At 43.8% G+C, this 20,352-nt stretch overlaps 1 protein-coding gene across 1 annotated transcript in view; it reads right to left on the bottom strand.

The window, feature by feature from the left end:
* GRIN3A (glutamate ionotropic receptor NMDA type subunit 3A) overlaps positions 1–20,352 on the bottom strand; it is a 665,328-nt gene that overhangs the window by 126,916 nt on the left and 518,060 nt on the right. Inside the window, exon 6 of the mRNA XM_086963254.1 lies at positions 4,632–4,783. Coding sequence (XP_086819380.1) covers positions 4,632–4,783 — 152 coding nt within the window. The remainder of the gene's footprint in view (positions 1–4,631; positions 4,784–20,352) is intronic.

The following is a 20,352-nucleotide window of genomic DNA, read 5'->3' as shown; positions in this document are numbered from 1 at the left end:
GGCCCTGAATGAAAAGTTTTCTGGACTGAGAGGGTATGAGGGGGAGAATCTTGTGTGCAGTGCACAGGAGGCCAAAGTAGATTTCAGCGATTTTCCTAGCTTGTGTCTTAAAATTGAGGTCCTGGCCGAGCCAGACACCTAGGCTCTTTATTTCCTCTTTTGGGGTGGGGGTTGTTCCCATGCAGGGTGGCCACAGGAGCTTGGTGGGGATTTTGGATGGATTGCCCAGCAGTAAGACCTCTGATTTATCCCCATTAAGTTTGAGGAGAGATTCACTCATCCATTTTGAGATGTTAATGAGGCACGCCGATAGGTTTTCCTGGCATTGGGCAGACTGATTTAAAGAGACAACAAGTTGGGTGTCGTCGCATACATAACTACCTTTATGCCAAAAGGTGCCACGATTTCCTCCAGAGGTGACATGTAAACATTAAAAAGTGTGGGGCTCAGGGAGGAGCCCTGAGGAACCCCACACTGAAGTGGAAGGGCTCTGGAGCGGATGTGACCATCAGTGACCTCAAAGGTTCTGTGCTCTAAAAAGGATTTGAGCCAGGTCAAACCTCGTTACTGCGTTCTGCACAGGGAAACTTCCCTTTTCCTTTCCCTCGCCACTCTCCACTGCTGCCATATCGTGCCAGCTTGCCTCCGCCTTGTATATTTCCCTCACCTTCATGATTAGGCTTTTAGTGGACTGATTTGCTGACATTTGGCCTCCTTTCTCCACAAATTCCCCCTGCCTATTCATCCTTTCTGGGCTGATTTATGATCCTGCTTTGCCTTTATTACACCCTAGAATGGCATATGATTGTATCCTATAAGAGCAATAAAGAGCATTTAAAAAAGAATATAGGATCAATCTTTTCTGGGTGTTTCCATTTGAAAGTGTCACATTTGTCAGGGCTCTTCTGGCCACTGACATGTCTGTAATCTTCCTCTTCTTGAACGTGGCTTCAGAGCAGATGTTTTAGGGTTGAACTGTACAAGGCTTGCTCCAACAGACTTGCTCCTATTTTGTTTGGATCAGTTTGTGTCCCTTAGTAGCTGGCACGGTGTTGTACACTGGTGGGGTGCATGAAGGCACTGGAGGACAGTGGGTACCATGGTTGCAAAAGTGTACTTAAAGGATTTTAAATGTGCAAAAGTCTCCTCACAAATGACCAATTATTTTGGAACAGTAATGGTCTCCCTAGTAAATAGCAATACACCTTGATGAGGTATTTCCCAAGTGAGTTATTGGAATAGCGGATTTGGCATAAGATGGTAATACTATGCGGCAACCTTAAAAACATGAAATTTAGATTTGTTTCATCCAGCATAAATTCTACCTTGTATTACATGTTGACACTTTTCTCGTTGGAAAATGTACAAAATATATGCAGTACAAATTCAGGTAAAAATTCCTGTTTGGACCTAAAGTGGCATGACCATCTTTCCTGAAATGATGCCCTTTGATAGGAAAAAGGTGGAGTAGGATACCAGGCAGGCAAAGGTGTACATGAGAATGGCAAGCAACGATCTGTGATTGAAACAGGGTTAACAACCAAAGATTATGAGCACAGGTGGAAAGCAATGTAAGGATGACCTTAATCTTCATCACCCGCCTAAAACATTCACCACCGATTCTGCCTACATATGGCTCCAATAAACCATACCAGGTGCAGCTCAGGACTCCATAAACTGTGAGGGAGATTTCAGAACCACCAAACTGGTTAAAAGTGCAAGCAGGAGCTCCCTGTACCAGCTTGAAGTGCCCTCAGATTTTCAAGACCTCATCAAGAAATGCTAACAATGCTACCAAAGCTAGCAGAGCGAAAGCAAATGCTTTGCAAAGTCTGCAGTCACAATGAGTGCATTCCCAAAAACACTTTACGCTTGACAACATGGTTTAGTTACAGACACAGGTTGGTTAACAAACACCTTAACTGTGCAACATGGATCTTTGACTCATGCGATGGCCACAAAGTCTAGTGGCAGCACTTAGTCTATCCTTTTCCTTTTTTGGGGGGTAATTGGGGGGGGGGGGTTGGAAACAGACAATTCGACCTGCACACCCCAGGTGTTACTGGTCACATATACATGTTACAGATTCTGAGCCTGAATTAGAGTTCAGCCGATGGGATACCCCATCACAAATCTTATAGATAGCCCCAGTATCATCTTAACATTTGGGCTCCCCCTGCCAAAACATGTTAGGAAGCCTCAGTTAAGAACAACTTTGAATTGTATTACCCATTTTCTGCTAATTCAAGCCTGCATGATGCTAAACAAACTTTCAGAAATTAGGTCATTCAAAATAGTTGAAACATGCTTTCCAGGGGCCTCGAAAATCATTAAGATGACATTGGCAAAGATAGATAGAGGTAGATGTAGGCTGGGGGTAAAACGTGGACATACAGAAATAGACAGAGGTGAGACAGAGAGAAAGTTTACTTTTTCCAGGGGGCCACTTGGAAGGTGGAGACCCTGGGCAATTACCCACTTTGCCCACGCCTTAAAACATCTCTGGATATTCAACCTCCCATATCACATAGAATCATCCAGAGCGTTTTGGTCCTTGTGAGAATGTCTTTGAGGCTAAAATATGTAATTACTTCAACAGAATATGTAATGGTAATCTGGTTTTAGAGCATCGCCTCAATGAGTTCACGCTGTTGGTGTGTCAGCATCATCTGGGTCACAGAGACAGGTTGCTCTGCGTTTCCATGCATGTGGTGGGATCGAGTCATGTGAACCCCTACATAGTGTTGTGGGCTCTCTCAGTTTTGTTAAAGTTCAAGACACTCAACTCTTTTCCTGATTTAAAAAAGAAGAGGCTGCTTGTTCTTCTGTGCCAAGATCTCCGTAAGCCTGAATTCTGCCTGTCATAGTTTGCCAGCCAGCTCCAAAAGTTATGTTGGAAGATGGGTAGCTCAGTGGCTGACCTTTCATGCATGAGTATAGTTCAAGATCCAAGTGGAATCTGAGGGCCATATGTATCAAAAAAGAGTTTTGCGATTCTCAAATTGCGATTTTTAGGTATCGCAATTAAAGAATCGCAAAATGGAATGTATTTAGGATTTGCTAAAAATTTTGCGAATCCTACATATTCCTTATTTGCGAATCACAAATTGAGATTCGCAAATAAGGAATACCTTCCCATTCATTCCTATGGGCTAGAAGGCCCATAGGAATCATTGGGAAGACATTCTCAATATGCAATTACCAATTAGAGAATCGCAAATTAAGAATGCAATTTCAAGGTTGCAAGGGTGCCAAATGGACACCCTGTTGCACCCCTGAAATATGCATGTGTGCACATTTTGCGCACATACATGCCCTAAGGCATGTATGGGCACCTTACCATTACGTACAATACCATTATGGATAGAGCATGATTTATTTGTCTTGGTATGTGTTCTTATTTAATCGTGTTGTGCTCTCAGATGCTCGTATTGGTATAACTAGTTTGAGTTAACAAGCACTGCATTTGGTGTGCGAGTTATGGTTTGTCTAGTGAGTATGTAAATGATGGTACTATCTGGGTTTAAAAAAAATATACACATCTATAACCATGTCATTGAAAACAAATGTGGGAAAAAATCTCATGTTAGACCATTTGTACTAATAAACGCAAATTCACACATGTATTAGTACATTGTAAAGAGCAAGCCAGGAATACTATAAGAATAAGTCATGCACTAATATTTATGAGTTGCGCCTACTGTTTTCAGCATCACAGAATACAGAGTACCACGGGCCTCATTTATGAGGCCGTGCGTCACTTTTACACTGCCGGTGCGTCACTTTTTGTGACGCACCAGCAGCATACAAAATGTCCCTTGTTGCACCATATTTACAAAGTGACGCATATAGGTAGATGCGTCACTTTGTAAACCCCTGCGCCACATTATACCTGCACCAGGTTTAATGTATGCAAGGGGGGCGTTTTGACGCAAGAAAGGGTCATGGAAGTGACGCAGTGAAATCTATAAGATTTCACTGCGCCACTTCTAGGACACAAATGCGTCAATTTCTTACGCTTGCTTCACAGCAGGCGTAAGACTGACGCAGGCCCTTTCACATGGGGCTTGCCCCATGTGAAAGGACACATTTCTGGAGTTGCGTCACTTTTGTGACACACTCCAGCAGTGCGTCACTTTTGCGCCATACAGATACGTCAGAAATACTGACGTATCTGTAACTCCTTGCGCCATGATGCGTCATACTGTATATATGACGCATCATTGGTGTCGCAAGGAGGGCGCACTGAAAAGTGACGCATCGCTGTTTTCACGCAGCGATGCGTCACTTTTCATAAATGAGGCCCCATGACTTTGGACGAGGAACCAACTCTGCTCATGCTTACAAGGACTCTTGAATAGGATTTTATCACACTGTTTGAAAAGAATCATTTGCATTCTGTTTTAGGTTCACTTAAAAAAAATCCATATATGTATGAAAACCAAAGCATAACCCACATATGATAATGCAGATGCATAATGTGCAATATGCAATTTCATACTACTGTTGAGACAGGCCATCATATGTGTGTGTGTGTGTGAGAGAGAGAGAGAGAGAGAGAGAGACTAAAACTAAATTGCATGCAAACGATTCCAAGAATAAAAGTAATAAAGAAAAACAGCTGGAGTTACCTCAGTGACAGCAAAACTTCTTTTACCACAAGGGACAACCTTGTACCACTTGTCGTGCAGCGTGTCCATGAACCCACTGGATTTGTACTGGCTGACAAGCTCAGATATGTTGGAGGTAAGGGGAGAGTTTGGTGGGAGGCCAATGCCATATCCTAGAATGAATGAAGATGGTGAAGTATTTGTCAGAGGTATAATTAGAAAATACATCTCTTTTCAATTAACAGCATAACACAGAGGTAAATGTCTTTAAACACCATGGTGATAGTTTGAAGAAAGTAATGTAAATCCAACTATGGCTGTATGACGGTACGACGCGTACCGTCACAACGCGTGCTTTTACAACGCGTCCCTTACAACGCAAGTCGGTACCACGACTTGCGTTGGGGGCACGGATTGAGAATAGTATAATTTACTATTCTAACACCAGTCCCCGTGGACACTAGGGAAGGTGTTGGAATAGTAAATATACTATTATTAATCCTCTAGCTCACAGACACATTAGACATATTCAACTTCGATACATAAAGGCCTTTTATGGATAGAAAATTGCACAAAGGTGCACAGAGGTAGGGTCCGCCAAGACATCACACCAGTGAAAGCCCCTTACATTGGTAAAACGAATTTACATAGGAGAGTGCCTACTGCGAATGAGTTAGTGGCCCTGTCTCATTTGGCGTGTTTGGGTCCCACAGGTGGGTATTCCTACCGCTTCACCAGGGTGCAGACTGGTCCTCAACATTCCACTGGAATTCTAGGAGAGAAAGCTTTCTTGTGGGGCTGTCCCACCGGAGAAAATATTTCCACTGGCACAACACTGGCGAGACAATGTGCAATATGTTGTGTTTCCTGCTATTGGCGCAACAACATCCATGATCTTGAAAATAAAATACCATCAGAATTCTTGCTATTATATTCCAGAGTTTACCCATCATATGCCCGTGCCTTTCCGAAGTATATTTGCACGTTGAGGTAATACTCCAGTATGCTGCCAATACTACCGGTGTGCTGCTCCAATCAAGGCCGGCTTTAGCGCTGGTGGCGCGTGGTGCAACAATCACTTTTGGTGCCCCAGCCTCCCTTGACCACATCCTTGGATTCTCTCACTACCACCTGCAAAGGTGCCCCTCATCTCTCCTATCATAAGACAATGCTAAGCACAGAGCCCCTCTGAGGTCACAGCGTCCCCCTCCACAGAACAGCGCCAGTGCGGCCGCACCAGTTGCACTGCCCTAAAGCCGGCGCTGGCTCCAATGTTCCCTGGTGCTGGTAATATCAGGTCCATTCTGTCAGCCTAGCAGGGGTTCTATTCAAATGCCCCTATAGTTTCATTTTATGAATATTTAGGTAGCACTCCCAAGACCCCCTCACACATATATCATTTACCAGCAATTATCTCCTACCAATATTAGGCTGCTAATTCCTGAGTGACGGGGTAGGTGTGAGAGTGAGGTGCTGCCGGAGCACCGAAATTCAGCTGGGGTTCATTAGGGGTGGTCCCTCTGACACATCAGCGGCAGCTGTCCAATCCTGCCATAGTTTCACTTTTTTTGGGTGTGGCCTAAATTCCTTCCCAGTCGATTAAGCAATTGAGGTGCAGTGGGAGGTGCTTTAATATTTTGTTCACTTGTAAATAACAAGGCTCTCCGTGTACTGCATGTGCCGCCAGGGCAGATAAAACCCCCTCACATTAGACCATTTAGAAAGGGACTGACCGGGCCATTTAGTGACTGGCTGTAGGCTATTGATCACATGGCTTTTTCATTTTATGAGCATTTTATTGAGCATTTTTCATAAACAATAAACAAGGAGATAAAACAATCAAATAAAGGAATAGTCTAATAACACAAGGGTCCATTCTGAGATATACAGTTCTGCACCGTAGAGATTTGGATGGTTGGTAGTGATCTGAACCAGGCAACAGTTGACAAGTGAGAGCAAAACAACATATGATATCTCAACAGACCCTTAAGAGATATGCTGTGACTTAAAATAAATGATGGAGGTAAATAAAGAGAGAAGGAGTGATGGAGCGAGGTGGAAAAAACACATTTTGTATACCCCTCGTGAAGTCACTTCCTCATAACAATAATATGAATTAATCGGGTGGTTTTGAAAATGAATCAACATAGAATAGAATGCAAACACACAAGTACACGGGGGAAAACTAATATGCTTTTGTTGCAACCATAATCAACTAACTGAGTGATCTTATTACCTCTAACACTAATGCATTCATTATAAATTAACCAAAAGTGGCATGAATGTGCTTTATTTTTATGTATTTGTGGCAAAAACATGAAGAAAAGTGAGCATAAAAGTGCATATATGTTGCTTGATTTGCTAGGTAATAACTAACAGGGATACCTTAGTAAAGGGGGAGGTAAACAGAAGGGTTATAATTCAATAATTAACGTTTATTTGTGTTTCTATAATAGTTCCCGTTCTGGCCTGTGAGGCCTAGTGCAAAGATGGACGTTTCAATAAACTCCGAGATTGAGATGCAGTATACATGTGCGTGTTTGAAAAAGCTGCAAGTAAAGTATGAGCTGCTTGTGCTCGAGCGGAATGGTTCAAGGACAGTGTGCCCTGAAAACCCGTTGAGTGCCAACAAAATGGACGTCCGTTATGTGAAAGCGTGAGAAAGTGGACCAATATTGCCATTTAAAGGACCGGAATGAAGCGAACAAAGAACTTTTTCAATTTTCGATGATCATGCAGAAATAAGACGAGATGATGAGGTTATGCTCATCCACCCCTTGGACTATCCAATCAGAACTGTCAAAGAGCCCGAATGTTTCATAGTTTAGATAGATTAGCTAGAGAAAAATAGTATAGAAGAGTATATCCGGACTTAAGAAAAAACTCTCTTTGAATTCCAGCTGTGCATTCCGACATGCTGTCCGAATGCTGAACTTTCCTGAGGCATAGGAACTTTGATATTTTCTAAACTTTTAATTTTCTTGAATGAGTATGGAGTCCTTAGATGAGGTTAATAGATAGAAACAATAGGGAGGCAAGCTTTGGGAACTATTATGTCTTTTGCTAATATTCACATCCAATAATAATGTGTTTATTTTTAAACTTTGAATTAAATGAAATATAAATGTATGAGTTAAATTTTTCTTTTTTCTTAAAAACTATTTGCATTGAAATAAATAAACAAGTGGATAAATACAGGTCATGCTAGAAGATTTATTTTTAAATAAAAAATTAGATAAAAGAAGAATTAAGCTGGTCTTGTTTATCCTTAGCCTAATTTTTACTAGCAGATCTATCGACAATCAATGGTTGTGTGTCTGAATAATTTGTCATATTGGTAGACCATAGTAAACAATTTAAACTGTAGATGTATGCATTATAAATAGATAGTTAAAAGTTTAGACACTCCGCTATGATCCAGCAGCTCGCCTTTGATTCACACCAATTCATGAAGTAGAGAGAAAGTGTATATGAATGACTCTCAGTGTTATGGGCCCCACTGATGAGTAAATGAATTATTTGATACTTCAGGGAAAAGGTTATGAGGTTTTAGAAATCATTTCTGGAGTAGCGCTGCATCAGGAGCACATGGCTTTTTAACTGTATCCCTCAAAAGTAAGCAGTGTATGGTATCTTCTCAGTAAAATCCATTCTATCCCAAGTACATTCCTTGTTTCCACCTCAGGATGCGTATTGAATGTGTACACTGGTTGGAATAAATATATATATCTATATCCTGTAGACTTTAATACCAGGTCTGTAAAAAGTACCTGGGATACACTTTTAATGTTGAATTGACAACGCCTGAAAACTGTAGCCACTCCTGCTAAAGCAATGTGACCTTAGGCACTCAACACATGAATCCTGACCAGAGGGTCCAGACCCTCCTCTGCTTAAAGACAGGGAAAAAAACGTGTTTCCTTGGGGTTGGAGGGGTATTTGACATGTGAGTAAAGCTTGGACTTTGGATGGCCCAAGCCTCCCACTAGAAGCCTCAACAAAAGGTACATGCTGCAACGCATGACCTGGTAACGTGTAGGTCATCAGGAGTTGAGGAGACTCTGTACCAACGCAGGGAGATGTCTGCCAGAAACAATACTCTGCATTCTGGGTTTTGCTATGAATTTAGGGCATCTCTACTCACATGAGCCTCTCTATCAAATTTTCAGTACTAGATAATAAATACAGCAAGGACATAAATGAGATATTTTTGACAACATTTTAGGCAGACCATTACCTTTACTGAAGTGCCAGAATTCCCTTTTAGATGGAATGTATGCTTAAGGCTTTTGATATACTTTTTTCAGTAGCAGTTAATTTCAAGAACATTGTGGAACTGATTATTCTGCAAAACTAAGAACTCAGAGTCAACTATGTTTTCAATCTCATAGGTATAATATGACTCATAAGCAATGGAGTCTATGGACAAAGACTTCCACAATCTACATTACTCATCAACAGCATTTTATCCATGTTTTTAAACACAGGTTTAGAATCAAATGAGCAGTAAATTTAGTAATGTAATGATCTAACTTATAGAGGCATGCTAACTGACTGCCATGATATCCTTGGGTGTGATAGAGCACTTTACAAATACACATAACATTAAGGATTCTGACATTAAACTCTGCAATAGGAAAAAATCCAAAGAGCTGGAAGAGTGCTTTACTGAAGCTATTGCATCAAAAAGGTGTTAAAACATAGCCAAACAATGATGTTGAATCCACCGGCAAAATTGTTGGCCATGGCGGTATTACATCGACTTTGCTGTTGGATGTCTGACACAGTTATGTTGGAGAAAATTCCCTTTTGCAAGTATTTGTCCACTGTATAACATAATTGCCCTTTATAGCAATAAAGATTCTTTGCTCTAGGGTAATGCAGCTGCACTGTGCTTTTTGTGGACTATGGATGATATTTGATACAATCGGTAAAGCCATAATTTAGAAGAAGCTACTCCAAAATGGGTACCTCTAGATGATTGATAATTTTTATATTTGAGTTCTATGACATTAATACATGGCTTAGATAACACTAAGTTCATTTGGTAAAGGTGAAATGCATCATGGAGTGATGCAAGAATGAGATTTGAAGGATGACTTGGCATGAGGATCATAGCATTTCCCACAAAGCATTTTCCACCTATTCTTATGTTTGTCCGGCTCAGGAGCATTTGGTCTTACAGTGTTTTTATTGTTTGGTGCATGTATTGTTTCAAGGCTGACATCCAACCTCAGTGCCTGGAGAACCTATTTCCCCCTTCTCTTTCCCACTAGCCTCCCTGTCAGCTATTCCATTTCTCCAACTTTCCTGCGCTCACCGACATCCTCTTGCCCCAGACGACTAATTTTTTTTCTTTTTTAAGTAATTTGTTTACGTTTTTCCTGCCCGCCGTGATATTGACTGGTGGGCATTTTAATGGTTCTTCACCTGCCAATATTGCATTGATGTCCACCTGTCCATAGTGCAGGTGAAAACATGTCCGGCAGGTATCTCTGAATTGCTTTTTTATTTATTTTTAACAACCTATCCAAAGATGGCAGCAGAAGATATGCACGGATGAACGTTTGCTGTCTTTAAGCAGGTTTTGTTAAAATGAAATGAATTTTTTTTAAAGATGGCTGCCACAGATGAACCCTCATCCACTACAGCCATTTTTGAACAACAAAATGCATTCAAAGAGGGTCACTATGGATGCGTGTGGATCAGTGTGTTAGAAACAAGGACCCCCTGATATGGATAAAGATCCTGGGACAGGGTAAACAATGTATGCAAAATAACACTCCCAGGCACACAAACAAGGTACTGGCACAATATAGTTGGCAAACAATAATAAACAACTAGTTCAAATTTAGAAAATACATTTTAATTCAATACGATAAAGAGAAATGATAAAATTCATCAGTCCATTGATAAGACTTAATAAAATAACATTGTATTAATATATATGTTTTCACAGTTAAAAAAGAGAAGAAATATATCTAAAAAGCGGATGGTTTGATATCACACTTGTTTTAAAAGGACGTAAAGCGGTTGAATTCCACTGAAAGTTGACTTCCCTCGAATGAGAATATTGATGTTCTAGAAATTGGGCTTCGTTGTACTTGAAAAATGATGTATCTTGATATTTAATTTTCGGGTCAGTGTTATCCAAAGCGCATGGTTATCTGTAGATTCTGTCCCAGCACGTACGCGTAATATATTTTAAACTCTCGGGCGACGGCGTGGGAAAGTATTGATGGCTTGCACAAGGTATTCAGACCGCGCACTCCATGTGTCGGTAAAAGGAAAATCAAACGGCGTGTCAGCTCAGCTTGTCGGTTTTCAGGGCGAACAACGTCCTTTTAAAACAAGTGTGATATCAAAAGACGGATTAAAGTGATAAAGATAAGATAGCCGACCACCTGAAATTTGGTATTGGACTATTCAACTATAAGCCATATCCACTCCTGATATAGAATTTAACAGACGTTGAATCATCTAGATTGAAGGCAGCATAAAATCGGCAGGGAAACAGAACATCTAAACCTATTTGAACTGAATTAAATAGCATCATGATGGTAAAGTCCTGATGAAGACACAGTCTTTGTGTCGAAACGCGTCGACAGGAAACCATCCGCTTTTTAGATATATTTCTTCTCTTTTTTAACTGTGAAAACATATGTATTAATACAATGTTATTTTATTAAGTCTTATCAATGGACTGATGAATTTTATCATTTCTCTTTATCGTATTGAATTAAAATGTATTTTCTAAATTTGAACTAGTTGTTTATTATTGTTTGCCAACTATATTGTGCCAGTACCTTGTTTGTGTGCCTGGGAGTGTTATTTTGCATGCGTGTGGATCAGTGACAGCCATCTTTGAATGCATTTAGTTTTATTTTGTTTTACAAACCTGTTTCCAGGTGGTCACCACAGATGTGTGCATATTTACAAAGGCTAGCTAACACAAAAAAAGCTTTAGCAAAGTCCACTCGTTGCAAGTGCCTTTTTTATGGTAATTATGGTGATTTTATGGTAACTTGGTAATTGTCACCTAAGAATTCTCTTTAATAGTGATCATAAATGCATCTGTGATCTTGCTCTTTTTTGACACCCCACAGCACTGTTTTCTTTTCATATGCCTCCAGTAGTGTCACTAGGAGGGTGCGGGGGGTGCAGACTGCACCGGGTGACACCCCCACATGGGGTGACACCATGGTTATGCTGTGTATGTAACACAGCTCTGCAGCCTCGCCTCTGCTCTGTGTCTATTTAAACTTATCCTCAGCGACGCGCACACTAATTCAAAGCACATTAAATGTGTTCATTTCAGTCACTTTGAGAAAAGCCGAGAACTGTGAGGGAGAAACCATGGGGGGGGGGTGGAGAAGGCGACGAGGAAAGGGTTAAAAGAGCAGCAGGCTGGGGAGGGGGTGCAGGCGGAGGGGGAGGGATGGTGCAGGCAGAGAGGGAGATGGTGCAGGCAGAGGGTGAGGTGGTGCAGGCGGAGGGGAGATGGTGCAGGCAGAGGGGAGAGATGGTGCAGGCAGAGAGGGAGATGGTGCAGGCAGAGGGGAGATGGTGCAGGCAGAGGGTGAGATGGTGCAGGCAGAGAGAGAGATGGTGCAGACGGTTTAGGGCTCTGCTTAAAACATACCTATATACTGCAAAGAGTCTGGGTGTTCTATGCTGGTTCACTGGTAGCTTAGCGCGGGGACACGCCGTGATGGCGTTACTGAGCGCTCTATAAGCTCTTTATTATTATTATTATTATTATTATTATATTTGATAATATATCATCCGCAAATTTCGGAATCATTTTATCTGACTGAATAGTTGTAGCATTACCATTGTACATTGTTTGATTATATATGACAAGTGTGTGATTCTTTACATGGTGAACATTAAAGCAAAAATAAAGTATTCTTGTAACAAAGAAAAAATGTGTTCAATCTGTTCAAATTCTAGACTTTGAATGATGGTGATTACTCAAAAACATTTCATAAAAACATTCACTATTTGTGCACTTGGAAAGAAATGAGTGATCGACAGCCTCATTGCATTCCTGAGCATGAGTTTCTGTTTGTCATGATTGTTAATAGGAAGATTATATGATATACTGTACATAGGAATCAAAAACACATTTGTGTCTATGTAAAGATGGTGAGATTCTTGCAGACTGAGCTGCTTTGGAGAATCATGTGACCCTTGAAGCCTAGGATTCAGATATCACAGTAGGCGTTCAAATTATCCCATGCTCTTGTGATCTTCAAGAAAATGTCAATTGTCACGTCCACCTCCCAGAATTATGAGGAAGTAAATTGGGTTCCATAACATTGACTGCTGGCTCCTTTCTTTAATCCACTGAGAGTCATTATTTACCTTTTTATTTAGCTGTAACTTGGTAATTGTCACCTAAGAATTCTCTTTAATAGTGATCATAAATGCATCTGTGATCTTGCTCTTTTTTGACACCCCACAGCACTGTTTTCTTTTCATATGCCTCCAGTAGTGTCACTAGGAGGGTGCGGGGGGTGCAGACTGCACCGGGTGACACCCCCACATGGGGTGACACCATGGTTATGCTGTGTATGTAACACAGCTCTGCAGCCTCGCCTCTGCTCTGTGTCTATTTAAACTTATCCTCAGCGACGCGCACACTAATTCAAAGCACATTAAATGTGTTCATTTCAGTCACTTTGAGAAAAGCCGAGAACTGTGAGGGAGAAACCATGGGGGGGGGGGGGTGGAGAAGGCGACGAGGAAAGGGTTAAAAGAGCAGCAGGCTGGGGAGGGGGTGCAGGCGGAGGGGGAGGGATGGTGCAGGCAGAGAGGGAGATGGTGCAGGCAGAGGGTGAGGTGGTGCAGGCGGAGGGGAGATGGTGCAGGCAGAGGGGAGAGATGGTGCAGGCAGAGAGGGAGATGGTGCAGGCAGAGGGGAGATGGTGCAGGCAGAGGGTGAGATGGTGCAGGCAGAGAGAGAGATGGTGCAGGCAGTGGGTGAGATGGTGCAGCGGAGGGGAGATGGTGCAGACAGAGGGAGAGATGGTGCAGGCAGAGGGGAGATGGTGCAGGCAGAGGGGGAGATGGTGCAGGCAGAGGGGGAGATGGTGCAGGCAGAGAGGGAGATGGTGCAGGCAGAGAGGGAGAGGGTGCAGGCAGAGGGTGAGATGGTGCAGGCAGAGAGGGAGATGGTGCAGGCTGAGGGGGAGATGGTGCAGGTGGAGGGGAGATGGTGCAGGCAGAGAGAGAGATGGTGCAGGCGCAAGGGAGATGGTGTGGACAAAGGGAGAGATGGTGCAGGTGGAGGGGAGAAGGTGCAGACAGAGGGAGAGATGGTGCAGGCGGAGGGGAGATGGTGCAGGCAAAGGTAGAGATGATGCAGGCAGAGGGAGAGATTGTGCAGGCAGAGGGAGAGATAGTGCAGGCAGAGGGGAGATAGTGTGGACAAAGGGAGAGATGGTGCAGGCAGAGGGGAGATGGTGCAGGTAGAGGGGAGATGGTGCAGGCAGAGGGTGAGATGGTGCAGGCTGAGGGAAAGATGGTGCAGGCAGGGGGTGAAATGGTGCAGGCGGAGGGGAGATGGTGCGGACAGAGGAGGGAGAGATGGTGCAGGCAGAGGGGACATGTTGCAGGCTGAGGGTGAGTTGGTCCATCCGGTAAGTTGTGAGGGGGTGACACCATGAGTTACCCGCACCGGGTGACACCAACCCTAGTGACGCCACTGTATGCCTCCTCCATTGTGCCATTTCGGATCAGTAGGAGCAAAGCTGGGTGCCACATGGTACATCCTTGGTTTATAGGCTGAGATATAAGCAAATGGGCTACTATGTATTTACATATTGCTGCTAATACTATCTATTTTTAGGGTTATTCCTGTAAAGTAGGCCAAAAACGAACTCAGACGTGTCCACTGTATGTCTAGGAGGTCAGGCTGCAAGTCTAATCTACAAGGAAAACTTTCATTCTGTAATGAGTATAATTTAGCCTAATTATGCATATGTTTATCTTTTGCTGATCATAAAGTGACAACAGGTACCCCCTGGACAGGCTAAAGTGTGAGTTTCTGAATAGGCAAGTGGGATTCTTGAAACAAAGAAAAGGTTGCCTTTATGGATGGTAGCACTCACCCACCAGTCTGGTGACATGCTTCATCATAGGACTCCTTCTCGCACATTTTGGGTGTGTGCTACAACCCTGCTTGGCTGGGAGCTCTTGTAGTGTCCTTGTCTGATGGAAATTCATTGCCCCATATCTTGTTTCGCACAACGCACGCCAGGAGGAGGGAATTTCTGATGAGTAGTCTAGCTTGAACCAAGTTGAGCGAGCGACCAGCAGCTGAGTGGAATTGAGCAGAGGGGACTGAGACATTAAGGGTGGCGGTGCCATGAATGGGGAGCACCCAGTCCTTCTTAGCCTAGCTGCAGCTGCGGGAGTTTTACCAGCCGTGCTGTGTTGTCACTGGGAGCTGTGAGCGGTAGGGATGCACTTGTCAAATGCCCCCACCCATGCTCTCTACTTTTGGCCAAATACATAGAATTAAAAAAGTTATGTTAAAAAGCAAAATAGCGGTCTGAGAGAGAGTGCAGACCCACTCTCCAAATCGCTCAAAAAATGCCTGAAACACCTAAGGAGAGAAGAAAGTGTGTTGGAGGCCAAGGCTGTACGGGGGGAAGGAAGCAACAAAACAAGCAAGGCAAGGCAGTGAGTGGTGGGTTCAAAAGAGGGACCCACTGGAATTATGCCCCACTGCCCTGGTTGAGACCTGAGCATGCTGAAGCAATTCAGTCTGGGTTGGCTTGGGGTGCGGCGAGTCTTTCCCTAGGGCAGCAGTTCATGCAATTTAGCAGTGTGCCACATGCACATGCGACGACCTGAGTGCCAGTCTTATCTGCCAGCCCCCGGTTGCACCAGCCTCAGCCTCATCCTCAGCCCCAGCCTCCAGGTCTGGCTTTAGTTTGGCCTCAGTCTGAACACACATGGCTTCAGCCTTAAAAACATAGTATTTTACCAGCACGCCCGTGCCCCTCCTCCCACTACACTGAGACAGCACTACTCTGAGGGGGGAGGTGATGCTGGATAAGGAATCCAAGTTCACCTGAGACTGACAATTGTTCATATAATACGCTTCAACATCAGCCAACACTGAGCAACGAGCGAGCCATGTACAAACCTACTAGCCAGTACTCCCAGCCCATAACAGCGACTTATATTGACTATAGTAGTGTGGACTGTCACTCTGCAAAGCACGGTCCTTCTACAGAACTCATAAGTGCTTACCCATAAGAGCTCTGAACTTCCCAGTAAACTAGCAGAAGGCAGCTATAAAAAAGTCAGACTTTAAATCTACCACGGCCCTAGGACAGCACATCAATGCCAAACCTAGAAGCAAAAAAAGAAAGGCCGAAACAAAAGAAAAATGCCACTCCTAACCACGCTGGCGAATAGCCCATATTTAGAATACCGGCTATATCTGGGGAGAGGGAACCCCCTGAACTGTCCCCCCAACTACAAGGCACACCACAAGCGGGAACCCAGCCGTGAATATAGTTGGAGCAAATAACCTTAACTGCAAATAACCTTAACTGCTGTATCGGAGCCTCTGCTGACACCCGGAGACGCAACCATATAGTAGAATCGCAGAAACAGTAAAGATCATGGGAATGAGGGACGCGATATCAAGTCTGGCAGATGGGAACATCTATCCACTAAGAACAGTAGCAGAACACCTAGGCAACTCTCTGGTCACCAAGAAAGGAGCTAAGACTTTGACTAAGTTTTCTTAAGCACTGCACAGCAGTGTGACTCACTGGGAATTTCTCCTAGGCCACAAGGGCTAACTCGCTAGGGGGAAGGTTCAACACAGAACAGGAGCATGCGTGGAAAGCCACTACCCAATCTACTGTCCCAACTGCAGGCCCCTTTGATTCAAGCATAATCAGGCAAAATTCGTTAGAGGATCCTGCAACACGTATACAATACCCTAGCGGAATGAACTGTGATACACAGCCAATGCAGGACAACCAACAAGACACATCGATCATAGCTTTTTCACCAGAAAATGAGTACAACGGCAACTGTGACATTTTAAATAAGGGGAACATTTTATGCTTATTAGCCCTAATTCCAAATTTAGATAACTTAATGTCAACAGACCATATTTCAATAGAATTGGTCCACGCTGAAAATCTATTAGATAATAAAGTCACCAAGGCCACTTGGAGCACAACAGAGACATCCCAGAAAGTTCTGAGGGAATGGTCGACATTTAAAAAATAGGGAATAAGGTGAGTCCCTATTACGAACCAGGATGCCCTCTCCACCTGTTACACTTGGATCAAACAAGAGTGGATGCCTGGCCACCCAAACCTACACATTCAGTTCTCAAAAGGGCTCTGGGAAAATCACTATTAACGAGAGCAGCATATAATGAGCAACATGACAAGACATTTAATGGGTGGCCTGGCAATCTATGTCTCTGCAACAAGCAATGGCTCAGAAAGAGTACTACACTCCAAGTCACCTGCAATTAATGCCAGAAAGAGATAATCCACCACCATAACGTTAAACCTGAGGTGGTGATGTTTAAATTCACCCTAAAAACAGGTCAAACGCTTCAAAACTGTTGGTAGAGGAAATTCTAAGGTTCATGGAAGAAGAAAAAACCTCGAACTTTCTGGTATCTGCTGACATTAACTTTAATCTCCTAGGATTTCCTTCTCCTGAAGAAAATACTTCAGCCCAAACCCTATATTGGAATCTAAAGCTCAGGGCAGAAATGGAACCCACAAACGAAATAAAACTGGTAGACAGCTCTTAGGTGATTTAGAAAACTTAAGTTTCCGAGCCCTCAATGGCCGGTTCATCTAGGAAAACCAGAGGCAGTTTCTTTCAACTCCAACTCAACTATTTCCACTCTAGACTATACCTTTGTTACCCTTTCATTGTTAGTCACAGGGTTCATTCATACCATTTAGGGGAGAAGACAGACAGCGACCATCTTCCACAAGTGGTGCCGTTTTTCGCAGCTCCGGCAGCATTTTGCAGCATAACTGAATCACCAGGCTTGGTTTTCATTATTACTTATAAAATAAACTAAATACTCCCCTTCCACTACAAATGACCTGTTGGGAACAGCTAATGCTACGATCCAACAACTGCTGGTAGTATCCAATGTGCACTCACAACCTGTGAGTTCTTTACTAAAGGACTTGCGGACAGTCTTGCTACCCCAGTAAGAACATAGTCTCAAAGAAATTATGCTGGGCAGCAGGGACGGACCTCCCAGGCACAACTGAAACAAGTTTACGTATTCACAAGGGCCATAAACAAAACACTAATAGCTCCTCATTGCAGGCTAGGGGATTTCATTTTACGGCTAGCCATGAGACAACAGAAGTCCTCGCTAAGGGAACTGAAATGGGCCATAAAAAGGAGGCAGGAAGATCAGTTTGGGGCCAAGCTTCTCTTAGATGTAAAGAATAATTACAGCAAACAATTCTGGGAAATGGCCAACAAGGTGCTGCGACCTTCCCATAGAGGAATCAACTCACACTTATCTGAGGAAACCTGGGCAAACTTTCTTTTCGACCATTTCAACCTGCAGCCGGCCAGAGGAGCCTCCAACTAGGCACCGGCAGGACTCCTGCGAACAAACCCTAATAGCACTGACTCGCTGGCAGCCTGCCAACCACCTGCTCCACTTCAATGAACACCAGCCCAACTAAATGCTCCAATGTTGACGATCAACGAGGTAATTAGATGCCAAATAGCAAAGGGCGGACGAAAGGGAGCCTGAGCCCAAACGGCATTGCTCCTACCCTTTTCAAGCCTGATGCTGGGTACTGGGCAGTGATACTCAAACCAGTCTTTTTTCAAATCAAGCTTGAGAGAGTAATACCAGCTTCATGGCGAGGTTCTATAATCTCCCCAATTTGTAAGAGTGGAGACAAATCCTCAGCAAAAAGTATTGCCTCGTAGCACTGATTGATAATGAGGCAAAATACTTTGACCTAATAATTTTCTCTTTGCATTTTTGAATGTTATACCCTATGCCATTCCTTTTGTATTCATTGCTTCTTTCTGAGGAACAAATTGATCCATTCTGCTGAGTCAATTCGCTTCCTGTCCCAGTTCCAGGTCAGAGGTCTTCTCTTAACGTTGTTAATCAACATAGTTTTGTTTTTTTCTAAATTGATGGCCAAACCTTTTTCAGTTGAGTACTCCGGTGTGATTTTGAGCAACCATTGCAGTCCCAACTGAGCATGGCTCACCAAGACCAAGTCATCAGCATATAGAAGTCTGTAGAGACTCATACCACCTAGGTTTGGGGTGTGGAAGTTGCAGGTATTTAGCTTTGGTGTAAGGTCTGACAGAAAAAGGTTGAACAGGGTGGGCACAAGCACACACCCCTGCTTTAAACCTTTTGTTGATGGGATTTGTCCACAGAGGTGTGTTCCAATGCCCAGCATAACCTGCACCCACGTGTCCATTTGATCAATATGAGCATGTTTGATAGGGCCTGTGGGAAGTTGTTGATTGGTAGTGCACTGGGTCCTTGCTAACCAGGCCCCAGTGCCAGTGCTCTTTCCCTAAAAACAAGACAAATGTTCAATTGCAACCTAATTGGCAAGGATTTTAGCAAACCTGTAAAAGTCACTAGTGAATGGTAGGTGATCACACTTACTCCAGCAGGATGGCTAGCAGATTAGCATCTCATGGCCGGAAGCTTGAAAGCCTCTGCAACCTTTGAAATGCCTCCACAGCTTCCCCCCAGACCTGAGGAATGCCACCCCCTGCCCCGCGGCTCATTTGGCACCAGACCAGGCAGGAAATTAGATAGTCAGAAGGCTTGTCACACTTACAGGCTAGGCACACCCCTAAGGTGGGCCTCCTGAGGTGGACAGTCGAAGAAAGGTTTCACCATATTGGTTTTGGTGAAACACAGAACTCTGGGTCTAGATTATGCCCACTCCCCACAGGAAGTGGTAATACAGGGGGAGTAGACAGCCCAAAGGTAGGTAGCCAATTGGCTACTACCCTACACTCCACTAAACACCCCTCAATTCAGTATTTAGGGGTCCCCTGACACCAGAGCTTTAGATTCATCTACCTGGGAACAGAAGAAGGACAAAGAAGAGCTGACACCACAATAACAGAGGACCTGCTCCGAAATTAGTGTCAATCCCTGAGTGGCTGCTGGTAACCTAAACAATTGCAGGACCTACTTGTCCAGAAGCTGAATATTCTCCCCAAACCCTTGGTGGACTGTCCAGTGCTTCAACAACCACTTAGCATCTCCATTAGGGTGGAGGAGCCATCCCCCTGAATATGCAGGTACTGGCCACACTTGTCTGGTTCTTTGTTTTGCTGGCCATCAGGCCCACCAAGGAATCACCTTGCCATGAGGAGGTCACCCTAGTTTCAAGAGGCCAGCCACGTCTCTACAGATAGTTTTTGAAACACCAGATCCTCCTGGAGCCCCCTTCACCAATACCCTAGGTACCGGAGCATTTGCCACAACCAAGGCTTGATGAGTGTCCAGTCTAGACACCAATGCCACCAAAACCGACCCGCACCCCGAGGGACATCAGGACTGATGAGGTTCACACCGAGAGTGGCGCTGTTGTCTGTTTTCTCTCCCTATGCAGGTCAAGATCAAGAACCATGAGAGCCTCCAACTCAAATAGCAAGCCAGCCAAACACCTCTGCACCTGAGCCCCACAGCTCGGGTTCACAAACACTGACTGCACCCCCT

Source organism: Lissotriton vulgaris, chromosome 3_1, assembly GCF_964263255.1.
Source record: "Lissotriton vulgaris chromosome 3_1, aLisVul1.2, whole genome shotgun sequence".
Taxonomy (NCBI): domain Eukaryota; kingdom Metazoa; phylum Chordata; class Amphibia; order Caudata; family Salamandridae; genus Lissotriton; species Lissotriton vulgaris.
Note: the sequence above shows the minus strand (reverse complement) of the source record. Positions and strands in the feature narration are given on the sequence as shown.